The sequence below is a fragment of the Hyperolius riggenbachi genome, chromosome 2 (genome assembly GCF_040937935.1).
Source record: "Hyperolius riggenbachi isolate aHypRig1 chromosome 2, aHypRig1.pri, whole genome shotgun sequence".
NCBI lineage: Eukaryota > Metazoa > Chordata > Amphibia > Anura > Hyperoliidae > Hyperolius > Hyperolius riggenbachi.
In genome coordinates, this window is record NC_090647.1 from 33,662,204 (window position 1) to 33,688,832 (window position 26,629).

Below are 26,629 nucleotides of genomic sequence, written 5' to 3' on the forward strand. Positions count from 1 at the left end.
ATCCCATGCACTGAAAGTGAATGGGTCAGCCGCTCGTTTTGTTAAAAAATGCGTGCAGCATGCGTTTGCGGACCGCACTGGTCCGGAACACATGCAGTGTGAACATCAGTGCAGTCTATGCACTTTCTGATGTCGTGCGTATCTGCCTCCTGCACGCGTTGCCGAAATCCAGACGGCAAAGCGTGCAGCTATCAGGCATTGGCAAGTAAAATAAGGGCTACTAACCCAGGGCTTCGTCCAGCCCCAATCTCCCAGCATGTCCCCCGCCGCAGCTCTGCAGTGAGCCGTTCACCACCGCCGCATCTCGGTCCCCAGAGATGACGCCAAGCCGACCTGGAGATCGGCCTGTACTGCGCCTGCGCTAGCAGCGCTGTCAGCAGTACGCTCCGGTCCACGTGGCGGTGATTGACAGGCAGGCACAGTACAGGTCGACCTCCGGGTCGGCCTGGCGTCATCACCGGGGCCCGAGAGGCAGCGGCGGCGAACGGCTGCGGGGAGAGCTGAGGCGAGGGACATGCTGGGAGCTTGGGGCTGGACTAAGCCCTGGGTTAGTATCCCTTATTTTACTTGCCAATGCCTGATAACTCCTTTAAGTGCAGCCTGTTTAAAATAATAATCCTGGTTGGCCTTTTCCACTGCTGCGTTACGATTAAAAAAAAAAAACGCATGTCTGTGCGTTTATGATGCGTTTTTGCGTTTCAATGTAAAGTATAGGAACGCATAAAAAACTCTTTGCGTTTTGTATTGATTTAACCACTAGTATTTATTTTAAAAAACCAAGACACTTGCCAATCAGAAAAATGCAAACGCATAAAAAACGCACATCAAAATTGGTCAAAAAACGCAAACGCATAAAAAAAGCACAAAAATGCACATCAAAATTGGTTTTGCAGTGGAAAAGGACCCTGTGCAGCTGCAGTACCTGAATCATCCACTGAACTGATTCGGTTCAGTGTGATGAGTCGGATCACTCAACTCACAGGAAAGAACCGGCTCAAATGAACCAATCACTCATGAACCGGACATCACCAGTCATAGGGTGAGCGTTCTATTGGAGGAGACCTGAGCAGTCTGAGCGCTGATTGGCTGCTGCTCCTGCTGTGGAGAAGGCTCAGGAAACTTCGAGCAAAGAAGTCTCGTAAAGCTTCGGGCTGGTTACTCTGGTGAAGTCTCTGCGCGTAGCCGGGAGGCTGTTCAGGATTGCACGAGAAGCTTCTCTCAGAGGAGGCGGTGAGTATAAATATAACAGAGCAGCAGCCAGAGAGTCAGATAGTTTTACTGTCACTGCAGAGAGACTACAGCTGATCTCCGCTCTACAGAGAGAACATTCAGCACTGCAGCTTCATCTACTGACCTCAGCACTGCAGAGATACTACAGCTGACTTCCCAGCACAGCATCTTCATCTACTGACCAGTCACCACAGCACTGCAGAGAGAAGACAGAGCGCAGCATCTAGAGGGGGAGAGTACACAGCAGCCTCATCTACTGACCTCCGCACTGCAGAGAGAAGACAAGCAAGCTTCATCTACTGAGCCTAGACAAGACACACACATCTGCTACAAGATGGCTCCTAAGGACGTGGCCATTGGCATTGACCTGGGAACTACCTATTCCTGCGTTGGCGTCTTCCAGCACGGCAAGGTGGAGATAATCGCCAATGACCAGGGCAACCGCACCACCCCCAGCTACGTGGCCTTCACCGATACCGAGAGGCTGATCGGAGATGCCGCCAAAAACCAGGTGGCCATGAACCCGCAGAACACCGTCTTTGATGCCAAGAGGCTGATCGGCAGAAAGTACGATGACCCCGTGGTCCAGGCTGACATGAAGCACTGGCCGTTCCAGGTTGTAAGCCACAGCGGCAAGCCCAAAGTCCAGGTGGAGTACAAAGGAGAAGAGAAGACTTTCTCCCCTGAGGAGATCTCTTCCATGGTGTTGCTGAAGATGAAGGAGACGGCTGAGGCCTATCTGGGTCACCCTGTAAAGAACGCAGTGATCACTGTGCCGGCTTATTTCAATGACTCCCAGCGCCAAGCCACCAAGGATGCCGGAGCCATCGCCGGTTTAAACGTCCTGAGAATCATCAATGAGCCCACAGCTGCCGCCATCGCTTACGGCCTGGATAGAGGTAGCCGTGGGGAGCACAACGTCCTGATCTTTGACTTGGGAGGCGGCACTTTTGATGTCTCCATCCTCACCATCGATGATGGCGTTTTTGAGGTGAAGGCCACAGCCGGTGACACCCACCTGGGTGGAGAAGACTTTGACAACCGCATGGTGAACCACTTTGTGGAGGAATTCAAACGCAAGCACAGGAAGGACATCAGCCAAAACAAGAGAGCCCTGAGGAGGCTGAGAACAGCTTGTGAGAGAGCCAAGCGCACCCTGTCCTCCAGCACCCAAGCCAGCATTGAGATTGACTCCCTGCATGAGGGCGTTGACTTCTACACTTCCATCACCAGGGCACGCTTTGAGGAACTGTGCTCAGACCTCTTCAGGGGAACCCTGGAACCTGTTGAAAAGGCCCTGAGAGATGCCAAGTTGGACAAGTCTCAGATCCATGACATTGTTCTGGTTGGAGGATCTACCCGTATTCCCAAGGTCCAGAAGCTCCTTCAAGACCTCTTCAATGGGAAGGAGCTAAACAAGAGCATCAACCCTGACGAGGCTGTGGCCTATGGAGCTGCAGTGCAGGCTGCCATCCTGACCGGTGACAAGTCCGAGAAAGTCCAAGATCTGCTCCTGCTGGATGTGGCACCACTCTCTCTTGGTCTGGAAACAGCTGGAGGCGTGATGACTGTCCTCATCAAACGCAACACTACCATCCCCACCAAGCAGACCCAGACCTTCACCACCTACTCTGACAACCAGCCAGGTGTCCTCATCCAGGTCTTTGAGGGGGAGAGAGCAATGACAAAGGACAACAATCTCCTGGGCAAGTTTGAGCTAAGCGGCATACCCCCAGCTCCTCGAGGGGTGCCGCAGATTGAAGTAACCTTTGACATTGATGCTAATGGTATCCTGAACGTGTCTGCTATGGACAAAAGCTCAGGCAAGCAGAACAAAATCACCATTACTAACGATAAGGGCAGACTGAGCAAAGAGGAAATTGAGAAGATGGTGCAGGAGGCAGAAAGGTACAAGGCGGACGATGAGGCCCAGAGAGAGAAGATTGCTGCTAGGAACTCATTGGAATCTTACGTCTTTAATCTGAAGAACACTGTGGAGGATGACGGCATCAAGGACAAAATCGGTGCCTCCGATAAGAAGGCCATTGTGGATAAATGCAATGAGGTCCTGTCTTGGCTGGAGCGGAACCAGCTTGCTGAGAAAGAGGAGTACCTCCATCAGCAGAAGGAGCTGGAGAGAGTGTGCAATCCCATTATCAGCAGACTGTACCAGGGGGCCACAGGAAGTGGGATGCCTGGAGCCAGCTGTGGTGCCCAAGCCAGGCAGGGAGCCAACCCTGGGCCCACCATAGAAGAGGTGGATTAAGGACTTGAATACAGACCAATTATATAATACTTTGGGACTTGCAGCAAACCTTGGTGCTGAGCAGGACTCGCAAGGCTGAGGCTGCTGTTTCTCTGAAGGATTATTTCCTGGTACCTCATTTATAAGTATGGACAATAAAGGACTGTACAGGAAAGGTGAGATAAGATATGAGGACTTGAATGTGAGCTCTGGGACTGAGTGCCTCTGAATGGGTGGAGGATAATGGCGGGAGCGGGGCGGGGGAGGTGGGGGTGTGGAAAGTGTTTTGTAAGTTGTATAAAGTTTTCCAATTTCCATGTTACAAGACCAATCCAGTCCACTTATAGTTTAGAAATTATTTTGTCTGTAAATATATACTTTTTTTTAATTAAATTTGATATTTTGGTGTAAATACATTTTTCGTGTTTTTTTTATAGTTTAACAGTATTGTCGTGTTTATAGCACATAGAGGCTGCCTTTGCTGGCCTGCTTAATCCATGGTAGTTTATTGGCTGTCGTGCTGATCCTCTGGCTATAATGTATTATATGTCACCCAGCTAGAATCAGTATGCAGATCAGGCATTGGGCGTGGCTTTCCTCATCTGCATACTTGTTGTAAGCCTGCCCCTTTACAGCTATGATAGGCAGATGGTTGGCATGACAGCCGGGCACCTTACATTCCCAGAAGGAGGTCAGCAATGGCATTTCCTGCGTTCTTCTATATATTATGCATACATTCAGCACCATGTACAGTGACCACTATCTACCATTGCTAAGTACAGGCCAGAATTATGAAAGTTGTTTTTTACTTATCGGGTTCTGCAGTTTAGCAAAAATGAAAAAAAAATAGAGTTGAGCAATAGGAAATGAATGGCAGCAGCCAGCAGTGAGAATGTGTGTTGGAAGCTGTCTGGCTGCTCTCTGCAGCTGCTGAACTTGTACTCCAGGGTCTTTGCAGCAGCATTGATAGAGCAGCCTCCTGGGTTAGGCAGCCAGTGAGCAGCGCAGGAGCTCCAATGGGATTCTTACACTGCTGTGTGAGCTGTGACATTATGTGTTAGATGTGATGGTAATAGAAGAAGCTGCAAGTACATTCCAGGAGAACATTAGTGTCAGTGTTGGGTTGTGTGAGAAGGTGTTGGGGGTTTATTGCTGTCTGTGTCCCCACTGGGGAGATGTCTCCATTAGGGATGATCAATGAGATGCAAATATCTCAGAATTCATGCAGATTTATGGACATTTTTATGGCAATATATGCAGCTTGAAATGGGCCAATTAATTTACACCTGGGTGGGACTGGATTGGTCCATTTTCAAATTGCGTATATTTCCATAAAGATGTCCATAAATCTGCATGAACTAGGAAACATTTGCATCTCATTGATCATCTTTAGTCTCCATGCAATAATTCCAAGGGCAGGAAATCAGAGACAGCAATAAAAGAAGGCCGCTTTGCAAGGGTGTAAATATTAGCCATGAGGCCCCCTGCGGAAATGTCATAATGTCATGCCCCCCCCTCCCCCCCTCCCATCCTGGTGGATCTGATCTGCAGATGATTGTCAGATATGCAAATGAATGTCAGTTAAACAAGGTGTGTATGATGATCTGCAGATATCATAGGCTATGAATGCATTTTGCAGATACTGATCTTTTGTGTCTGTACAGCATCTGTGTGTGCAGCATCTTGCAAAGATTTTTATCTGATGGGGAGTAGAGATGGGCCGAACGGTTCGCCGGCGAACGGTTCCCGGCGAACTTCGGTGGTTCGCGTTCGCCTCCCGCAGGCGAACGTTTCCGGAAGTTCGGTTCGCCCCACAATGCACTATGAGGGTCAACTTTGACCCTCTACATCACAGTCAGCAGGCCCAGTGTAGCCAATTAGGCTACACTAGCCCCTGGAGCCCCACCCCCCCTTATATAAGGCAGGCAGCGGCGGCCATTACGGCCACTCGTGTGCCTGCATTAGTGAGAGTAGGGCGAGCTGCTGCAGACTGTCTCTCAGGGAAAGATTAGTTAGGCTTAACTTGTTCCTGGGCTGGCTGCATACCTGTTCTGTGAACCCACCACTGCATACCTGTGCTGTGAACCCACCACTGCATACCTGTGCTGTGAACCCGCCACTGCATACCTATGCTGTGAACCCACCACTGCATACCTGTGCTGTGAACCCACCACTGCATACCTGTGCTGTGAACCCACCACTGCATACCTGTGCTGTGAACCCACCACTGCATACCTGTGCTGTGAACCCACCACTGCATACCTGTGCTGTGAACCCACCACTGCATACCTGTGCTGTGAACCCACCACTGCATACCTGTGCTGTGAACCCACCACTGCATACCTGTGCTGTGAACCCACCACTGCATACCTGTGCTGTGAACCCACCACTGCATACCTGTTCAGTGAACCCGCCACTGTATACCTGTACTGTTCATTGAACCCGCCACTGCATACCTGTTCAGTGAACCTGCCACTGTATACCTGTACTGTTCAGTGAAACCGCCACTGCATACCTGTTCAGTGAACCTGCCACTGTATACCTGTACTGTTCAGTGAACCCGCCACTGCATACCTGTGCTGTGAACCCACCACTGCATACCTGTGCTGTGAACCCACCACTGCATACCTGTTCAGTGAACCCACCATTGCATACCTGTTGTGTTCAGTGAACCTGCCACTGCATACCTGTTCTGTTCAGTGGACCCGCCACTGTTTACCTGTTTAGTGAACCCGCCACTGCATACCTGTTGTGTTCAGCGGACCTGCCACTGCATACCTGTTCTGTTCAGTGGACCCGCCACTGTATACCTGTTTAGTGAACCCGCCACTGCATACCTGTTGTGTTCAGTGAACCTGCCACTGCATACCTGTTCTGTTCAGTGGACCCGCCACTGTATACCTGTTTAGTGAACCCACCACTGCATACCTGTTCTGTTCAGTGGACCCGCCACTGCATACCTGTTCTGTTCAGTGGACCCGCCACTGTATACCTGTTTAGTGAACCCGCCACTGCATACCTGTTGTGTTCAGTGAACCTGCCACTGCATACCTGTTCTGTTCAGTGGACCCGCCACTGTTTACCTGTTTAGTGAACCCGCCACTGCATACCTGTTGTGTTCAGTGAACCCGCCACTGCATACCTGTTCTGTTCAGTGGACCCGCCACTGAATACCTGTTTAGTGAACCCGCCACTGCATACCTGTTGTGTTCAGTGAACCCGCCACTGCATACCTGTTCTGTTCAGTGGACCCGCCACTGTATACCTGTTTAGTGAACCCGCCACTGCATACCTGTTGTGTTCAGTGAACCTGCCACTGCATACCTGTTCTGTTCAGTGGACCCGCCACTGTTTACCTGTTTAGTGAACCCGCCACTGCATACCTGTTGTGTTCAGTGAACCCGCCACTGCATACCTGTTCTGTTCAGTGGACCCGCCACTGTATACCTGTTTAGTGAACCCGCCACTGCATACCTGTTGTGTTCAGTGAACCTGCCACTGCATACCTGTTCTGTTCAGTGGACCCGCCACTGTTTACCTGTTTAGTGAACCCGCCACTGCATACCTGTTCTGTTCAGTGGACCCGCCACTGCATACCTGTTCTGTTCAGTGGACCCGCCACTGTATACCTGTTTAGTGAACCCGCCACTGCATACCTGTTGTGTTCAGTGGACCTGCCACTGCATACCTGTTCTGTTCAGTGGACCCGCCACTGTATACCTGTTTAGTGAACCCGCCACTGCATACCTGTTCTGTTCAGTGGACCCGCCACTGTATACCTGTTTAGTGAACCCGCCACTGCTGTTTGCGGTGCGTTACACGGTGAGTTTGGTGTGTCAGTGTGAAGCAGTACCTTAATTACACTACCTGATTGATGTATACACATGCAAGATGTTTTAAAGCACTTTAGGCCTGTCATTTAGCATTCAGTGTGATTTCTGCCCTTAAAACGCTGCTTTGCGTCAAATCCAGATTTTTCCCGGGGACTTTTGGCATCTATCCCACTCCGCCATGCCCCCCTCCAGGTGTTAGACCCCTTGAAACATCTTTTCCATCACTTTTGTGGCCAGCATAATTTTTTTTTTCAAAGTTCGCATCCCCATTGAAGTCTATTGCGGTTCGCGAACTTTAACGCGAACCAAACGTTCCGCGAAAGTTCGCGAACCCGGTTCGCGAACCTAAAATCGGAGGTTCGGCCCATCTCTAATGGGGAGTTCAGCTCCATGGAATAGACTGTGTAGGTATGGCTCTCATACTACATGGAATGGGGTAAAATTGGTCTGTGATCTTTCATTTTCCAAAGACTTTTATCTCAAGTGTGTATGTAGCATATAAGTCCTACCATTTCAATAATTCAGTCCTTTCCTAAGTAATTGTGGTCATATTAAGTAGCCTTCTCAGCTTAATTGGTGTTATCAGTATACAAATCCCTCCTCCGCCCCTTAGTAAGCATGGTGGTCAGTATGGAGTTTAATCCCTAGACACGGGCGAGGGAGGAGGGGTGACATGTGCAATTTGCCTCAACCCCACAATCGAATAGCTGAGCATAAAAGTCCAGGTACTCAGGTCTACTCTTCACTGCAACCATTCAGCATGCAGCAATGTTCCTGCATAGGCTCCTGATGTCACATGACCTGCATGCAGGACCCTGATGGAGGAACGCTGCTGCATGCTGAATGTCGGCTTTGAAGAAGAGCTGAAGATTGTGTTTATGCTCCACTGCTCTGCTATTTGGATGGGAACGAGAGAGGGGGTCTCCCTTAGTCCCCAGGCACTTCTGCAGTCACTGGTGTAGTGGGGACTGTGGTTACACCATTACCTGCCTGCGGCCTACATGATACACGCCTCCCCATAAATAAATCCTGACTGTAGCCTAGGCAACAAACCCCTCCCCTGCTGTTATAAAGTTCAGGGTGGCGCAAGAAATACCGGCCCAGCTGTCTGTCACGAGTGCGAGTATCCAGGTATACACTGGCCGGCCTGTCCCTGTGCTCCCCTTACTCCATCCCTGCTGTGTGTGTCCTTCCAGCTTTACTGAAGTCTGTGCCACCTGCAGTGGCCACTGTACATGAGCATTACCCATACAGCAGCAATGCAGGCGGCACAGGCTTCCATAAAGCCAGAGGACACACACAGCAGGGATAGAGCAAGAGGTGACCGGTCCTTATTGCCCCACCCTGTATGAAGCCTGCCTGCAGCCTAGACTACATCCATATGTGTTCCATATACATTGCACTGGACAAAGGTGTTCTGCAATGCAATGGGGGGAAAGCTGTGCCAATCCTTTTATGCAGAGTGCCTCCCGATATGGATCATGGGGTGTGTATTACTCAGGGGCCCAAAATACACAGCAAATATAGCAATGATAGCATGTCTGGAGGCTTTGTAATTAACTCATAGATGGCGCTCCATTGCCTTCAGTGCAAACGCCATAACTGTGAATGTCATCAGAATAGAGCGATTCTGACCATCTCTAATCCTGTTTAGTGATAAGCAAAACTTGATAGACACGAGAAATCTAACGCTGGTGATAAACTCTATTCATGTGCTGAGGGTGGGAAATGTTTTGTACAGAAAGTCACACATTAGTGATCTCACAGTGAAGAAAAGCCATTATCAGACTGAGTGTGGGAAATGTTCTGAAGTTAAAGCAAACCATGTCATACACGAGAGATCTCACACTATTGAGAAGCCCTTACCATGTGCTAAGCGTGGGAAATATTTTGAAGGTAAAACAATCCATATTATACATGATAGATCTCACACTACTGAGAAGCTCAAACCATGTGCTGAGTGTGGGAAATGTTTCAGAGGTGGAGCAAAGCTTGTCATACATGGGTGATCTGGCAAAATTGGGAAGCCCTATTATGTGCTGAGTGTGGGAAATATCTTGGAGGTTGTCAGGGTTTTGCCGATCTCTGCACCAGTGATTGATGCAGGCACTCCCAACGCTTGCTCCCAAGTGAGCACGGGTCTTCGCCAGCGCACCCCACATAGGATGATAGGCCGTCACATTTAATGGGTGGCAGACTATGTTGCTGCCTGGTGCCCACCAGGTCAGGACCCCTAGGACTGCCCAAGCAGAGATTAGAAGAACAGGAGGGGTTAACCTTGCCATAAGGGAAGGAGGATGAAGACTGATGAGACAGGACTGGCGTGTCTACACTGGTATGACAAGACTAAAGACATGACAGGTGTAACAGGACTGGCAGGAAAAACAGTGTGAGCACGCCATGACTGCAACTGTGATTTAACCGCACTGAGCGCTGTTTGTTTAGGGTTTAAATACCCTGACCTCCACGCAAGTGCTGAAGCCACACCCCCATGTGACTACAAAGGGGCTAGGAGCATGCGCCCACTGAGCCCAACTACAACGGTCCTGGCATTCCGCCAGGATGGCTTCCATATACCGACGGGACACCTCCTCTGGAGCCTGGGAGTGGTAAGTGTTACAGAGGTAAGCAAATCTTATCATAGATGAAAGATCGCTCACTATTGTGAATCCCTAATCATGTGCTGAGTGTGGGAAATGTTTCTGAGGTAGAGCAAATCTTGTCATACATGAGAGATCTCACATTATAGAGAAGCCCAAACCATGTGCTGAGTGTGGGAAATGTTTCTGAGGTAGAGCAAATCTTGTCATACATGAGTGATCTCACATTATAGAGAAGCCCAAACCATGTGCTGAGTGTGGGAAATCCTTTGGAGGTAAAGCAAAGAGGGAGGATCAATAAGGTGCAAATATTAGGAGTTTGTGCAGATTTATATATACTTTTTAAGGAAATATTTTCAGCTTGAAAATGGACCAAACAATTTAAACCTGGGTGGGACTTCATTGGTCCACTTTCAAGCTGCATATATTTGCATAAATATTTACTTAATCCTACATGAACTTGGAAATATTTGCATCTCATTGATCATCCCAACAAGCAACTCTTGTCATAAGTAAGTGACCTCATGCTATTGAGAAGCCCTAATGGTGTGCTGGGTGTGGGAAATGTCTAGGAGGTAAAGTAAACCTTGTCACAGATAAGACATCTTACACTACTGAGACTCCCTAACCATGTGCTGAGTGTGGGAAATGTTTCAGAGACAGAGAAAATCTTGTCATACAAGATACATCTCACAATATTGGGAAGCCCAATTTATATGCTGAGTGTGGGAAATGTTTCAAAGATAAAGCAACCCTTGCCATATATGAGTGATCTCATACTATTGAGAAGCCCTAACCATGTGCTGAGTGTGGGAAATGTTTCAAAGGTAGATCAAACCTTTTCATACATGATAGATTTCACAATATTGGGAAGCCCTATTTATTTGCTGAGTGTGGGAAATACTTCATAGGTAAAGCAAACCTTGGCATACATGAAAGATCCCACATAATTTTCAAGCCCTGAGCATGTGTTGAGTATGGGAAATGTTTCGGATGTAAAGCAAATCTTGTCATACATGAGAGATCTCACACTGTTGAAATGCCGTAACCATGTGCAAACATCGCTAATAGGGAGGCTATGCCACCAGCAGTGTGCTGTGTCAGCGTTAATGTCTGAGCAATGAAAACACTGAACAGATGGGGATCTGCAGATTTTGGATACATTTTCGGAGTTTGGTAACATTCATAGAATATCTTGTAGCTTTTCTCTTGAATAATAATGTTAGTAGAGGTTTTGGCCATTGGCATAAAGAGTTCATCGCAATCTATAGGAGTGGGAGTACAGAATGTAGTAAATTATTCTGCATATTTTTATCATTTTCCTGGTTTCAGCAGCATAAACACATCCTATATCAATATATTGCTGTATATTGGTACGTAGCCCCGCCTTCCCAGTGCTGCTTAGCCTAGGCTATGATGTCACACAGCCTCCTGCCCAAGTGCACTCTGGGAGACCATGTACTTTTTTTACTCATTTCGGGACACAAACATTCCGCAGCGGTGCACCTGACAGAACTAAAGATGCCACCAGTGATAAATTACAGAACGTAGACAAGACACATAACATTTACAGAGTGCTTTTCTCCTGGTGGACTTAAAGTGCCAGAACTGCCCAAGGTAGCGATCAGTAGGCTGTAGCAGTGTTAGGGAGGCTTGTTTCTTACTGAATCGGTGCTGACTTACTGAACGGGAAGAGCCGAGATTCAAACTGTAGTCACCTGTGTCAGAGGCAGAGCCCTTAACCAGTACGCTATCCAGTCACTGTAAATCAGTTCCTAGTTCCCTCTCAGGCCAAACAACAATCCATATCACCTAGCAACGAGTGAGTAGAAATACTGCATATATATTCAGAAACCAGTGAGGATCCTCCATCACACCTGTATGCGGGAGACTCACCATAAATAAAGGCCCAATAGGGACGCTGGAATACTGGGGGGATACTGAAGGCCTCTACAGTCACCAGTGCTACTTTCCACCAAAACGGCTTGGTAGATCAGGCTCTAAGACTTCCATCCATTTTCACCCAGAAGTCCTACAGCCTGATCTACTGAGCGCATAGTTACCAAGGTCATATCAAGCCTTTATTTGAAGTGTGTCCTACCTACAAAGGCGGTGAAGGACCCTCACTGGTGTCTGGATACATATCATGCCCGTTTCTAGGGCCGTGCGACCCGTGTGGCCACCCTGAGCGCTGAAGGAGTGGGGGCGCTGTAATGGAGGGTGGAGTCAGCCACGGGGAGGGCAGCCCGACCTCTCCCTCACTTCCTCTCTGCGGGCCGCCCTCCATGCTCCCCCCTCCGAGTCTGACTGCAGAGTGAGCGCTGTGTACAGACAGCAACTCACCTGCCTGCGTTCCAATCGCCGATCACTCGCTGCTAGTCTCCTCCTCTGCCTAGCCGCTGATACACATGCTGCTTCCTGTTTAGCAGGAAGCAGTGTGTGTGTATTAGCGGCTGGGCAGAGGAGGTGACCAGCGGCGAGTGAGCGGCGATTGGAATGCAGGCAGGTGAGTTGCTGTCTGTACACAGCACTTCCCTGCGCTCACTCTGCAGTTGCTGTCTGTACACAGCGCTTCCCTGTGCTTACTCTGCAGTCAGACTCAGAGGGGGGAGCACGGAGGGTGGCCAGTGGAGAGGAAGGGAGGGAGAAGTCGGACTGCCCTCCCCGTGGCTGACTCCCCCCTCCATTATGGGGGGGGGGGGGGCGGGTACCTAAATATGCTGGGGGGCAGCTACCTATCTAACCTATTCTGGGGGGCACCTATCTACCTAATCTAACCACACTGGGGGGCAGCTACCTAATCTAACCTATACTGGGGGGCACCTACCTAATCTAACCTATACTGGGGGGCAGCTACCTATCTAACCTATACTGGGGGGGCACCTACCTAATCTAACCTATACTGGGGGGCACCTACCTATCTAACCTATACTGGGGGGCAGCTACCTATCTAACTTATACTGGGGGGGCACCTACCTAATCTAACTTATACTGGGGGGCAGCTACCTAATCTAACCTATACTGGGGGGCAGCTACCTAGCTAACCTATACTGGGGGACAGCTACCTAATCTAACCTATACTGGGGGACAGCTACCTATCTAACCTATACTGAGGGGCAGCTACCTAATCTAACCTATACTTGGGGGCAGCTACCTATCTAACCTATACAGGGGGGCACCTACCTAATCTAACCTATACTGGGGGGCACCTACTTATCTAACCTATATTGGGGGCGCCTACCTACCTAGACTATACTGGTGGCAACTATACTGGCTACCTATATTGGAGGCACCTACCTAATCTAACCTATACTGGGGGGCACCTACTTATCTAACCTATATTGGGGGCGCCTACCTACCTAGACTATACTGGTGGCAACTATACTGGCTACCTATATTGGAGGCACCTACCTAACTAACCTATACTGGGGGCACCTACCTATCTAACCTATGCTGGGGGCAACTATTCTGACTCCTTATATTAGAGGCACCCACCTAGCTAACCTGTACAGGGGGCACCTGCCTATCTGACCTATACTGGGGGCAACTATACCGGCTACCTATACTGGAGGCACCTACCTGGCTAACCTGTACTGGGGGCAAGTATACTGGGGCACCTATGTCTGGCTACCTATACTGGGGGGACCAATACCCGGGCACCTATACTGGGGCACCTATGCCTGGCTACCTATACTGGGGGGACCTATAGCTGGCTACCTATACTGAGTGCAACTAGACCTGGCTAACCTATACTGCGAGCACGTATATCTGGCTCCACGGGGGGGCTCAATTTTTACACCCTCGCCCTGGGTGCATTTTGGCCTAGAAAATGCACTGATACTGCCCACTCGTTGCTACGGGATACGGATTACTGTTTGGCCTGAGACTGAACTATCCCATGCTTATAAGGTGCACATACTGTAAGTGCATTCTGTGATTTATTCGCTTTAGTTCAGGTGACTTCACCAGCCGCATGCTTGTTTCAGGTGTGACTCAGATATTTCTGCAGCCAGAGGATCAGGAGGACCACCAGCATTTATAAAAGGGGATAAAGATGCCAACCTACATACTCCTGTCACTACAGGTGACCTTTAAAGTCTCCAGACTTGCTTTTAAAAACCTTCCCTTTCCAATGGAATCAGTAGAGATATAGCACTGTGCCAAAGAACTCCTTCCTGTACTGTCTTCTAGTTCTATGATTTCTGGCTCCAATCTCCTCAGCCAGTGTCTCATGGACTCCCAGGGACAACCTTTATATTGTCTGCTCTGTGGCACGCCCCCTACCACTCTGAGATTCTGATGTAGATCCGCCCCCTTGCTCCATATGATCAGGGGCAGATAAAAGTAAAACCTATCCTGGACAAATGAATAGCTTTGGCTCGTCCTGTCTGTCTCCTGGCCTATTTGGTAAACTATTTGTGAATTTGAGGGGTTCAGTGCTCAAAATGTATTCCTGCTATTCCCCAATCACCAGGCCCTGGGCACATGCCTAGGCTATTTGGCTGAATCCCCGGCTATGGATATTGATGCAGGCTCAGTGAAGCTGCACATCTTGCCACAAGCTGCTTTTATATGCATTTTTAGAGGATGCCGCTACAGAATCACTGATATAGACATACAGTGGAATTTACATGGGAATATCAGAATACATAAAGAATAAAAACAAGAATAATTTTCCTGGCCCACTGAGGCGTACGTATAGTTCGGCCACCCAGTCAGCTGGGCGCAGTGTGAGACGAGAGTCCCCCCCAGGCAATACTGGATGGCGTTAATTACTTTTTCCACTCTGAGTCGCAGCAACTCTGAGAAATTATTTGGGGATGGGCGAAACCCCGAATCACACGTATAACATTGCTGCCATAGCCGCAGCTTCATCTAGCGCTATGCGGTCTGTGCTGTGCGCCCAGATGACCTGATTGGCCACTGAGGCGCTGGGTGTCATGTTGAGAGGTGTCTTTATCAGCAGCCTGGGCCGGGCACTCTCACATAACTGGCGCAATTCAGTGGTTTTCTGTCAGTTATAAGTGGAAACTGAAGCAATTCTGGATTAACAGTTATGAATGGGGGGAGGGGGGTCACTGAGACGCTCTGGAATCTGCTTCAGAGGAAGGATTCAAGATATTACAAATACACCTAAGTTAAGGAGTTGAATTCCACCAGTTCTGCAATCCAGTTGCATAGAGGGCGTGTCCCCCTCAAGCCTGAACTGCAATTAGATGATATAAAGAATATTCTTAATCCAGTGATTAGACAACAACAACGATGAAACATTTGTAAAGTGCTTTTCACCCATTGGACCCAAACCACATACAGGGGTTAGACAAAATAATGGAAACACCTTGAAAATCAACAAAATATACTTTAATATGGTGTAGGTCCACCTTTTGCGGCAAATTACAGCCTCAATTCTCCGAGGTATTGATTCATACAAATTGTGATTTGTTTCCAAAGGAATTTTAGCCCATTCTTCAGTTAAAACACCCTCCAGTTCTTTTAGAGACAATTGCGGCGGAAATCGACTTCTTACTTGAATCTCAAGGGACCAATTCTACACCACTCTAAACGCTGTGAAACATTTGTCTTTGAGAGCAGAAGTTTTCTAATTGCCGTTCTTCCGTGAATTCCAGATTTTTGCAGCTCCCGACGCACAGTTTTTGTGGAAACTGGGTTCTGTAGGTGTTCATTCAGCTCTGCAGTGATTTTAGGAGCCGTGGTCTTGCAAGCTTTTCTAACAATTCGATTTAGAGTTCGACGGTCTCTCTCAGACAGCTTCGACTTTCGGCAACAACTGTGCTTTGCTGAGGACGTTTTTCCTTCTCTTTCAAAGGCAGTCATTCCTTTTGAGACAGTACCTCCTGAAATGCCAAGCATTCGGGCAGCTTCTGTTACAGTAGCGCCTACCATACGAGCACCAACAAGTTGGCCTCTTCGAAAATCTGAGAGTTCTGCCATTTTTATAAATTATAACCAACTTTTGTTTAAATATCCGTAAAAAAAACAATTATTTTATTTAAACATATCAAATAACAAAAATAATAAACAAAAAAAATGTAACATATGTCAAGTTTTGATTGCTTAAAACATGTTCAAAGAATATGATGCCAAAATATTAGGCGTTTCCATTATTTTGTCCAACCCATGTTAGCTTGTCTCAGATCAGCAGTGGTGGGCTTTCAAGTAATTTACTACAGAAATTCAGAATTCAAATGTAGTCTAATGACTTCACGTGTGACCACAGGCAGCGGGGAGTTAACTTACCCAGAAGGCTTCGGGGCGTCTGATTTCCATTACGCGCCGTAGACGTAATGAAGGCTGCGTTCCATGACTCACTACCATGCTTACTCCTTCCAGCTTGAAAGAGGAAGTGCAGTAGTGAGTCTTGGAACACGGCTTTCATTAAGCCTATGACGCACAGCCCGAAGACTTCTGGGTAAATTAACTCCCAGCTGCCTGTGGTCACATGTGAAGTCATAAGACTTCATTTGAATTCTGAATTCATGTACTGAACCACTCGAAAGCCCACCACTGCAGATCAGCACATAGTAATGTGTACAGGGGAAACAGTTATGTGATCATTAGGGGGATTAGGGGTAACGCTGTCATATTACATGTGGCTCTGGAGGTAACGCTGCCATATTTGGGGAGAAAACGTGGATCCATTATTTTACGGTTGTCTCCACCCACATCTGTCATGAGCATGTCCACTTATCCGCAGTATGCAAAAGTAGGGGTGTGGCTTAAGTGTCCCTCGTTTTCATCTTCAAAAGTTGGGAGGTATGCTGCCAGCTGGTTTACCCACATTGGGCTCTCCATAAGCTCGACACTCTGGCAGAACTCCGGGTATTTGCCTTGAGCTGACCCTATATCTAATGATAGACCACACAATCCTCATTACTCCAGCCTGGATGTCACACAGTGGGCATTGCTGGGTTACTGGTCTAGCCTCTATGCATAGCTCGTTAGGCAATCACTCTGCACACAGCACTAAGCAGGACACACAGCTGCATGCCTACCAGTGTACAATGTAGGACACATAGCTACTCCCCCGCAAGTGTACAATGCAGGACACACAGCCACTTCCCCGCCAGTGTACAATGCAGGACACACAGCCACTTCCCCACCAATGTAAAATGCAGGACACATAGCCACTCTCCCACCAGTTTACAATGCAGGACACACACCTGCTCTCTCACCAGTGTGCAATGCAGGACACACAGCCGCTCCCCCACCAGTGTACAATGCAGGACACACAGCCGCTCCCCCACCACTGTACAATGCAGGACACACAGCCACTCCCCCACCAGTGTACAATGCAGGGCACACAGCCACTCCCCCACCAGTGTACAATGCGGGACACAGCCGCTCCCTCACCAGTGTGCAATGCAGGACACACAGCCACTTCCCCGCCAGTGTACAATGCAGGACACACAGCCGGTCCCTCACCAGTGTGCAATGCAGGACACACAGCCGCTCCCCCACCAGTGTACAATGCAGGACACACAGCCGCTCCCCCATCAGTGTACAATGCTGGACACACAGCCGCTCCCTCGCCAGTATACAATGCAGGACACACAGCCACTCCCCCGCCAGTGTACAATGCAGGACACACAGTTGCTCCCCCACCACTGTACAATGCAGGACACACAGCCGCTCTCCCACCAGTATACAATGCGGAATACACAGCCACTCCCCCGCCAGTATACAATGCAGCACACACAGCCGCTCCCCCGCCAGTGTACAATGCAGGACACACAGCCTCTCCCCCACCAGTGTACAATGCAGGACACACAGCCGCTCTCCCACCAGTATACAATGCAGACACACAGCCACACTCCCGCCAGTATACAATGCAGGACACACATGCCTACCAGTGTACAATGTAGGACACATAGCTACTCCCCCGCAAGTGTACAATGCAGGACACACAGCCACTTCCGCGCCAGTGTACAATGCAGGACACACAGCCACTTCCCCACCAATGTAAAATGCAGGACACATAGCCACTCTCCCACCAGTTTACAATGCAGGACACACACCTGCTCTCTCACCAGTGTGCAATGCAGGACACACAGCCGCTCCCCCACCAGTGTACAATGCAGGACACACAGCCGCTCCCCCACCACTGTACAATGCAGGACACACAGCCACTCCCCCACCAGTGTACAATGCAGGGCACACAGCCACTCCCCCACCAGTGTACAATGCGGGACACAGCCGCTCCCTCACCAGTGTGCAATGCAGGACACACAGCCGCTTCCCCGCCAGTGTACAATGCAGGACACACAGCCGTTCCCTCACCAGTGTGCAATGCAGGACACACAGCCGCTCCCCCACCAGTGTACAATGCAGGACACACAGCCGCTCCCCCATCAGTGTACAATGCTGGACACACAGCCGCTCCCTCGCCAGTATACAATGCAGGACACACAGCCACTCCCCCGCCAGTGTACAATGCAGGACACACAGTTGCTCCCCCACCACTGTACAATGCAGGACACACAGCCGCTCTCCCACCAGTATACAATGCGGAATACACAGGCACTCCCCCGCCAGTATACAATGCAGCACACACAGCCGCTCCCCCGCCAGTGTACAATGCAGGACACACAGCCTCTCCCCCACCAGTGTACAATGCAGGACACACAGCCGCTCTCCCACCAGTATACAATGCAGGACACACAGCCGCTCCCCCGACAGTGTACAATGCAGACACACAGCCACACTCCCGCCAGTATACAATGCAGGACACACAGCCGCACCACCACCAGTATACAATGCAGGACACACAGCCACTCCCTCACCAGTATACAATGCAGGACACACAGCCACTTTCCCGCCAGTATACAATGCAGGACACACAGCCGCTCTCCGCCAGTATACAATGCAGGACACACAGCCGCTCCCCCGCCAGTGTACAATGCAGGACACACAGCCACACTCCCGCCAGTATACAATGCAGGACACACAGCAATTCCCTCACCAGTATACAATGCAGGACACACAGCCACTCTCCCGCCAGTGTACAATGCAGGACACACAGCCGCACCACCACCAGTATACAATGCAGGACACACAGCCGCTCCCCCACCAGTGTACAATGCAGGACACACAGCCACTTCCCCGCCAGTGTACAATGCAGGACACACAGCCGCTCCCCCACCAGTGTACAATACAGGACACACAGCCTCTCCCCCACCAGTGTACAATGCAGGACACACAGCTACTCCCCCACCAGTATACAATGCAGGACACACAGCCGCACCACCACCAGTATACAATGCAGGACACACAGCCGCTCCCCCACCAGTGTACAATGCAGGACACACAGCCACACTCACGCCAGTATACAATGCAGGACACACAGCCGCACCACCACCAGTATACAATGCAGGACACACAGCCACTCCCTCACCAGTATACAATGCTGGACACACAGCCACTCTCCCGCCTGTATACAATGCAGGACACACAGCCGCTCTCCGCCAGTATACAATGCAGGACACACAGCCGCTCCCCCACCAGTGTACAATGCAGGACACACAGCCACACTCCTGCCAGTATACAATGCAGGACACACAGCCGCACCACCACCAGTATACAATGCAGGACAAACAGCCATTCCCTCACCAGTATACAATGCAGGACACACAGCCGCACCACCACCAGTATATAATACAGGACAAACAGCCATTCCCTCACCAGTATACAATGCAGGACACACAGCCACTCTCCCGCCAGTGTACAATGCAGGACACACAGCTGCACCACCACCAGTATACAATGCAGGACACACAGCCGCTCCCCCACCAGTGTACAATGCAGGACACACAGCCACTCCCCCGCCAGTGTACAATGCAGGACACACAGCCGCTCCCCCACCAGTGTACAATGCAGGACACACAGCCTCTCCCCCACCAGTGTACAATGCAGGACACACAGCCACTCCCCCACCAGTATACAATGCAGGACACACAGCCGCACCACCACCAGTATACAGTGCAGGACACACAGTTGCTCCCCCACCACTGTACAATGCAGGACACACAGCCGCTCTCCCACCAGTATACAATGCAGAATACACAGCCACTCCCCCGCCAGTATACAATGCAGCACACACAGCCGCTCCCCCGCCAGTGTACAATGCAGGACACACAGTTGCTCCCCCACCAGTGTACAATGCAGGACACACAGCCGCTCTCCCACCAGTATACAATGCAGGACTCACAGCCGCTCCCCCGACAGTGTACAATGCAGACACACAGCCACACTCCCACCAGTATACAATGCAGGACACACAGCCGCACCACCACCAGTATACAATGCAGGACACACAGCCCACTCCCTCACCAGTATACAATGCAGGACACACAGCCACTCTCTCCAGTATACAATGCAGGACACACAGCCGCTCTCCACCAGTATACAATGCAGGACACACAGCCGCTCCCCCGCCAGTGTACAATGCAGGACACACAGCCACACTCCCGCCAGTATACAATGCAGGACACACAGCAATTCCCTCACCAGTATACAATGCAGGACACACAGCCACTCTCCCGCCAGTGTACAATGCAGGACACACAGCCGCACCACCACCAGTATACAATGCAGGACACACAGCCGCTCCCCCACCAGTGTACAATGCAGGACACACAGCCACTCCCCCGCCAGTGTACAATGCAGGACACACAGCCGCTCCCCCACCAGTGTACAATGCAGGACACACAGCCTCTCCCCCACCAGTGTACAATGCAGGACACACAGCCACTCCCCCACCAGTATACAATGCAGGACACACAGCCGCACCACCACCAGTATACAATGCAGGACACACAGCCGCTCCCCCACCAGTGTACAATGCAGACACACAGCCTCTCCCCCACCAGTGTACAATGCAGGACACACAGCCACTCCCCCACCAGTATACAATGCAGGACACACAGCCGCACCACCACCAGTATACAGTGCAGGACACACAGTTGCTCCCCCACCACTGTACAATGCAGGACACACAGCCGCTCTCCCACCAGTATACAATGCAGAATACACAGCCACTCCCCCGCCAGTATACAATGCAGCACACACAGCCGCTCCCCCGCCAGTGTACAATGCAGGACACACAGTTGCTCCCCCACCAGTGTACAATGCAGGACACACAGCCGCTCTCCCACCAGTATACAATGCAGGACTCACAGCCGCTCCCCCGACAGTGTACAATGCAGACACACAGCCACACTCCCGCCAGTATACAATGCAGGACACACAGCCGCACCACCACCAGTATACAATGCAGGACACACAGCCCACTCCCTTACCAGTATACAATGCAGGACACACAGCCACTATCTCCAGTATACAATGCAGGACACACAGCCGCTCTCCGCCAGTATACAATGCAGGACACACAGCCGCTCCCCCGCCAGTGTACAATGCAGGACACACAGCCACACTCCCGCCAGTATACAATGAAGGACACACAGCAATTCCCTCACCAGTATACAATGCAGGACACACAGCCACTCTCCCGCCAGTGTACAATGCAGGACACACAGCCGCACCACCACCAGTATACAATGCAGGACACACAGCCGCTCCCCCACCAGTGTACAATGCAGGACACACAGCCACTCCCCCGCCAGTGTACAATGCAGGACACACAGCCGCTCCCCCACCAGTGTACAATGCAGGACACACAGCCTCTCCCCCACCAGTGTACAATGCAGGACACACAGCCACTCCCCCACCAGTATACAATGCAGGACACACAGCCGCACCACCACCAGTATACAATGCAGGACACACAGCCGCTCCCCCACCAGTGTACAATGCAGACACACAGCCACTCCCCCACCAGTGTACAATGCAGGACACACAGCCACACTCCCGCCAGTATACAATGCAGGACACACAGCCGCACCACCACCAGTATACAATGCAGGACACACAGCCACTCCCTCACCAGTATACAATGCTGGACACACAGCCACTCTCCCGCCAGTATACAATGCAGGACACACAGCCGCTCTCCGCCAGTATACAATGCAGGACACACAGCCGCTCCCCCACCAGTGTACAATGCAGGACACACAGCCACACTCCTGCCAGTATACAATGCAGGACACACAGCCGCACCACCACCAGTATACAATGCAGGACAAACAGCCATTCCCTCACCAGTATACAATGCAGGACACACAGCCGCACCACCACCAGTATATAATACAGGACAAACAGCCATTCCCTCACCAGTATACAATGCAGGACACACAGCCACTCTCCCGCCAGTGTACAATGCAGGACACACAGCTGCACCACCACCAGTATACAATGCAGGACACACAGCCGCTCCCCCACCAGTGTACAATGCAGGACACACAGCCACTCCCCCGCCAGTGTACAATGCAGGACACACAGCCGCTCCCCCACCAGTGTACAATGCAGGACACACAGCCTCTCCCCCACCAGTGTACAATGCAGGACACACAGCCACTCCCCCACCAGTATACAATGCAGGACACCCAGCCGCACCACCACCAGTATACAGTGCAGGACACACAGCCGCTCCCCCACCAGTGTACAATGCAGGACACACAGCCACTCTCCCGCCAGTATACAACGCAGGACACATAGCCACACCACCACCAGTATACAATGCAGGACACACAGCCGCTCCCCCACCAGTGTACAATGCAGGACACACAGCCACTCCCTCACCAGTATACAATGCAGAACCCACAGCTGCTCTCCCACCAGTATACAATGCAGGACACACAGCCGCTCTCCCGCCGGTATACAATGCAGGACACACAGCCACTCCCCCACCAGTGCACAATGCAGGACACACAACCACTCTCCCACCAGTGTACAATGCAGGACACACAGTCACTCTCATGCCAGTGTACAATGCAGGACACACAGCCGCTCCCCCACCAGTGTACAATGCAGGACACACAGCCACTCCCCCGTCAGTGTACAATGCAGGACATACAGCCGCACCCCACCAGTATACAATGCAAGACATACAGCCGCTCCCCCACCAGTGTACAATACAGGACACACAGCCACTCCCCCACCAGTATACAATGCAGGACACCCAGCCGCACCACCACCAGTATACAGTGCAGGACACACAGCCGCTCCCCCACCAGTGTACAATGCAGGACACACAGCCACTCTCCCGCCAGTATACAACGCAGGACACATAGCCACACCACCACCAGTATACAATGCAGGACACACAGCCGCTCCCCCACCAGTGTACAATGCAGGACACACAGCCACTCCCTCACCAGTATACAATGCAGAACCCACAGCTGCTCTCCCACCAGTATACAATGCAGGACACACAGCCACTCCCTCACCAGTATACAATGCAGAACCCACAGCTGCTCTCCCACCAGTATACAATGCAGGACACACAGCCGCTCCCCCACCAGTGTACAATGCAGGACACACAGCCGCTCTCCCGCCGGTATACAATGCAGGACACACAGCCACTCCCCCACCAGTGCACAATGCAGGACACACAGCCGCTCCCCCACCAGTGTACAATGCAGGACACACAGCCTCTTCCCCGTCAGTGTACAATGCAGGACATACAGCCGCACCCCACCAGTATACAATGCAAGACATACAGCCGCTCCCCCACCAGTGTACAATACAGGACACACAGCCACTCCCCTGCCAGTGTACAATGCAGGACACACAGCCGCTCCCCCACCAGTGTACAATGCAGGACACACAGCCTCTCCCCCACCACTGTACAATGCAGGACACAGCCACTCCCCCACCAGTATACAATGCAGGACACACAGCCGCACCACCACCAGTATACAGTGCAGGACACACAGCCGCACCCCCACCAGTATACAATACAGGACACACAGCCACTCCCCCGCCATTGTACAATGCAGGAAACGTAGCTGCACCCCCACCAGTGTGCAATGCAGGACACACAGCCGCTTCCCCGCCAGTGTACAATGCAGGACACACAGCCACTCCCCCGCCAGTGTACAATGCAGGACACACAGCCGCCCCCCCACGAGTGTACAATGCAGGACATGTAGCTGCACCCCCACCAGTGTGCAATGCAGGACACACAGCTGCTCCCCCACCAGCATACAATGCAGGACACACAGCTGCTCCCCCACCAGTATATAATGCAGGACACACAGCCACTCCCCCACCAGTGTACAATGCAGGACACACAGCTGCTCTCCCACCAGTATACAATGCAGGACACACAGCCGCTCCCCCACCAGTGTACAATGCAGGACACACAGCCACTCCTCCACCAGTGTACAATGCAGGACACACAGCCACTCCCCCACCAGTGTACAATGCAGGGCACATAGCCACTCCCCGCCAGTATACAATGCAGGACACACAGCCACTCCCCCGCCAGTATACAATGCAGGACACACAGCCACTCTCCCACCAGTGTACAACGCAGGACACACAGCCGCTCCCCCACCACCAGTATACAATGCAGGACACACAGCCGATCCCCCACCAGTGTACAATGCAGGACACACAGCCACTCCCCCACCAGTGTACAATGCAGGGCACACAGCCACTCCCCCACCAGTGTACAATGCAGGGCACACAGCCACTCCCCCACCAGTGTACAATGCAGGACACACTGCCACTTCCCCACCAGTGTACAATACAGGACACACAGCCACTCCCCTGCCAGTGTACAATGCAGGACACACAGCCGCTCCCCCACCAGTGTACAATGCAGGACACACAGCCTCTCCCCCACCACTGTACAATGCAGGACACAGCCACTCCCCCACCAGTATACAATGCAGGACACACAGCCGCACCACCACCAGTATACAGTGCAGGACACACAGCCGCACCCCCACCAGTATACAATACAGGACACACAGCCACTCCCCCGCCATTGTACAATGCAGGAAACGTAGCTGCACCCCCACCAGTGTGCAATGCAGGACACACAGCCGCTTCCCCGCCAGTGTACAATGCAGGACACACAGCCACTCCCCCGCCAGTGTACAATGCAGGACACACAGCCGCCCCCCCACGAGTGTACAATGCAGGACATGTAGCTGCACCCCCACCAGTGTGCAATGCAGGACACACAGCTGCTCCCCCACCAGCATACAATGCAGGACACACAGCTGCTCCCCCACCAGTATATAATGCAGGACACACAGCCACTCCCCCACCAGTGTACAATGCAGGACACACAGCTGCTCTCCCACCAGTATACAATGCAGGACACACAGCCGCTCCCCCACCAGTGTACAATGCAGGACACACAGCCACTCCTCCACCAGTGTACAATGCAGGACACACAGCCACTCCCCCACCAGTGTACAATGCAGGGCACATAGCCACTCCCCGCCAGTATACAATGCAGGACACACAGCCACTCCCCCGCCAGTATACAATGCAGGACACACAGCCACTCTCCCACCAGTGTACAACGCAGGACACACAGCCGCTCCCCCACCACCAGTATACAATGCAGGACACACAGCCGATCCCCCACCAGTGTACAATGCAGGACACACAGCCACTCCCCCACCAGTGTACAATGCAGGGCACACAGCCACTCCCCCACCAGTGTACAATGCAGGGCACACAGCCACTCCCCCACCAGTGTACAATGCAGGACACACTGCCACTTCCCCACCAGTGTACAATGCAGGACATACAGCCACTACTCCACCAGTATACAATGCAGCACACACAGCCGCTCCTCCGCCAGTATACAATGCAGGACGCGCAGCTGCTGAATGAGAAAACCCACAGTCTCCCCTGTGATGAACGGTTCTGCTAGAATCTCAGGCTTACAGGTACAAACGCTTTTATAGGAATACTGTAGGGGGGTCGGGGTAAAATGAGTTGAACTTACCCAGGGCTTCTTTTGGTCCCCCGCAGACATCCTGTGCCTGCACCTGGGCCTGCGCAGTACACTCCAGGTGACGTCAAAGGGAGGGAGGACACAGCAACGCAGGGGTAGTGGTTTTCAGACTTTAAAGTCTGAAATTCCAGAAGTGAATCGGGGTGGGCCAGAGCATCGGTGAGTGGCTGCGCGGGCACAGGATGTCTGCAGGGGACCATTAGAAGCCCTGGGTAAGTTCAACTCATTTTCCCCCCGACCCCTACAGTATTCCTTTAACAATCCATTTTTATTAAAATCAGCTGTAGCTGTGCATTGTTAATTTAAAGCGGAACTGTAAATTCATAAAAAGCAAAAGTTTCACTTACGGTACCTGGGGCTTCCCCAAGCCCCCAGCAGCCGTCTTGTCCCACACCGGTTCTGCACAATCCTCCATTCTCCAACCGCGGTGCAGTTTAATTACCATCGACTTGTAAGCTTTCTTTGCATTCCAACCCACAATAGCATCCTGCACTATTAGCGCAGGATGCTATTGCGGGCTGGAAAGTGAAGACATCTTCGTGTAGCCCAAGGCGTGCAGGCGCAGTTGCCGTTTACTTACAAATCGGCGTTTGAAACTATCTGGCGGTGGGAGAGTGGAGGATTGTGCAGGACCGGCGTGGGACAGGACGGCTGCAGGGGGCTTGGGGAAGCCTCAGTTTGTTTTTTACAAATTTACAGTTCCGCTTTAACGTTCCTGTTTAAATAACTCTGACACAACAGCTTGCCCCACCCTGTGTAATAATTAAGCGACTGGTTATACTGCATTACCAAATTTTCACTTTCATTTCCTGCCCCTCCTGCAGCG

General features: G+C 51.3%; 1 protein-coding gene and 1 pseudogene across 1 annotated transcript; one reads left to right on the forward strand and one right to left on the reverse strand.

Annotated features, from left to right (window-relative positions):
• Positions 1-16,240, reverse strand: part of LOC137545424 (E3 ubiquitin/ISG15 ligase TRIM25-like) — a 55,036-nt pseudogene extending 38,796 nt beyond the window's left edge.
• LOC137543339 (heat shock 70 kDa protein-like) lies at positions 1,144-3,711 on the forward strand. The gene has a single exon (XM_068264675.1). The coding sequence runs from the start codon at positions 1,565-1,567 to the stop codon at positions 3,494-3,496; it is 1,932 nt and encodes a 643-aa protein (XP_068120776.1). The 5' UTR covers positions 1,144-1,564; the 3' UTR covers positions 3,497-3,711.
• Positions 16,241-26,629: the final 10,389 nt, after the last annotated feature.

What these genes read in the sequence shown, in the direction of transcription:
- LOC137543339 (XM_068264675.1), top strand. Translation starts at nt 1,565, where the DNA reads ATGGCTCCTAAGGACGTGGCCATTGGCATTGACCTGGGAACTACCTAT.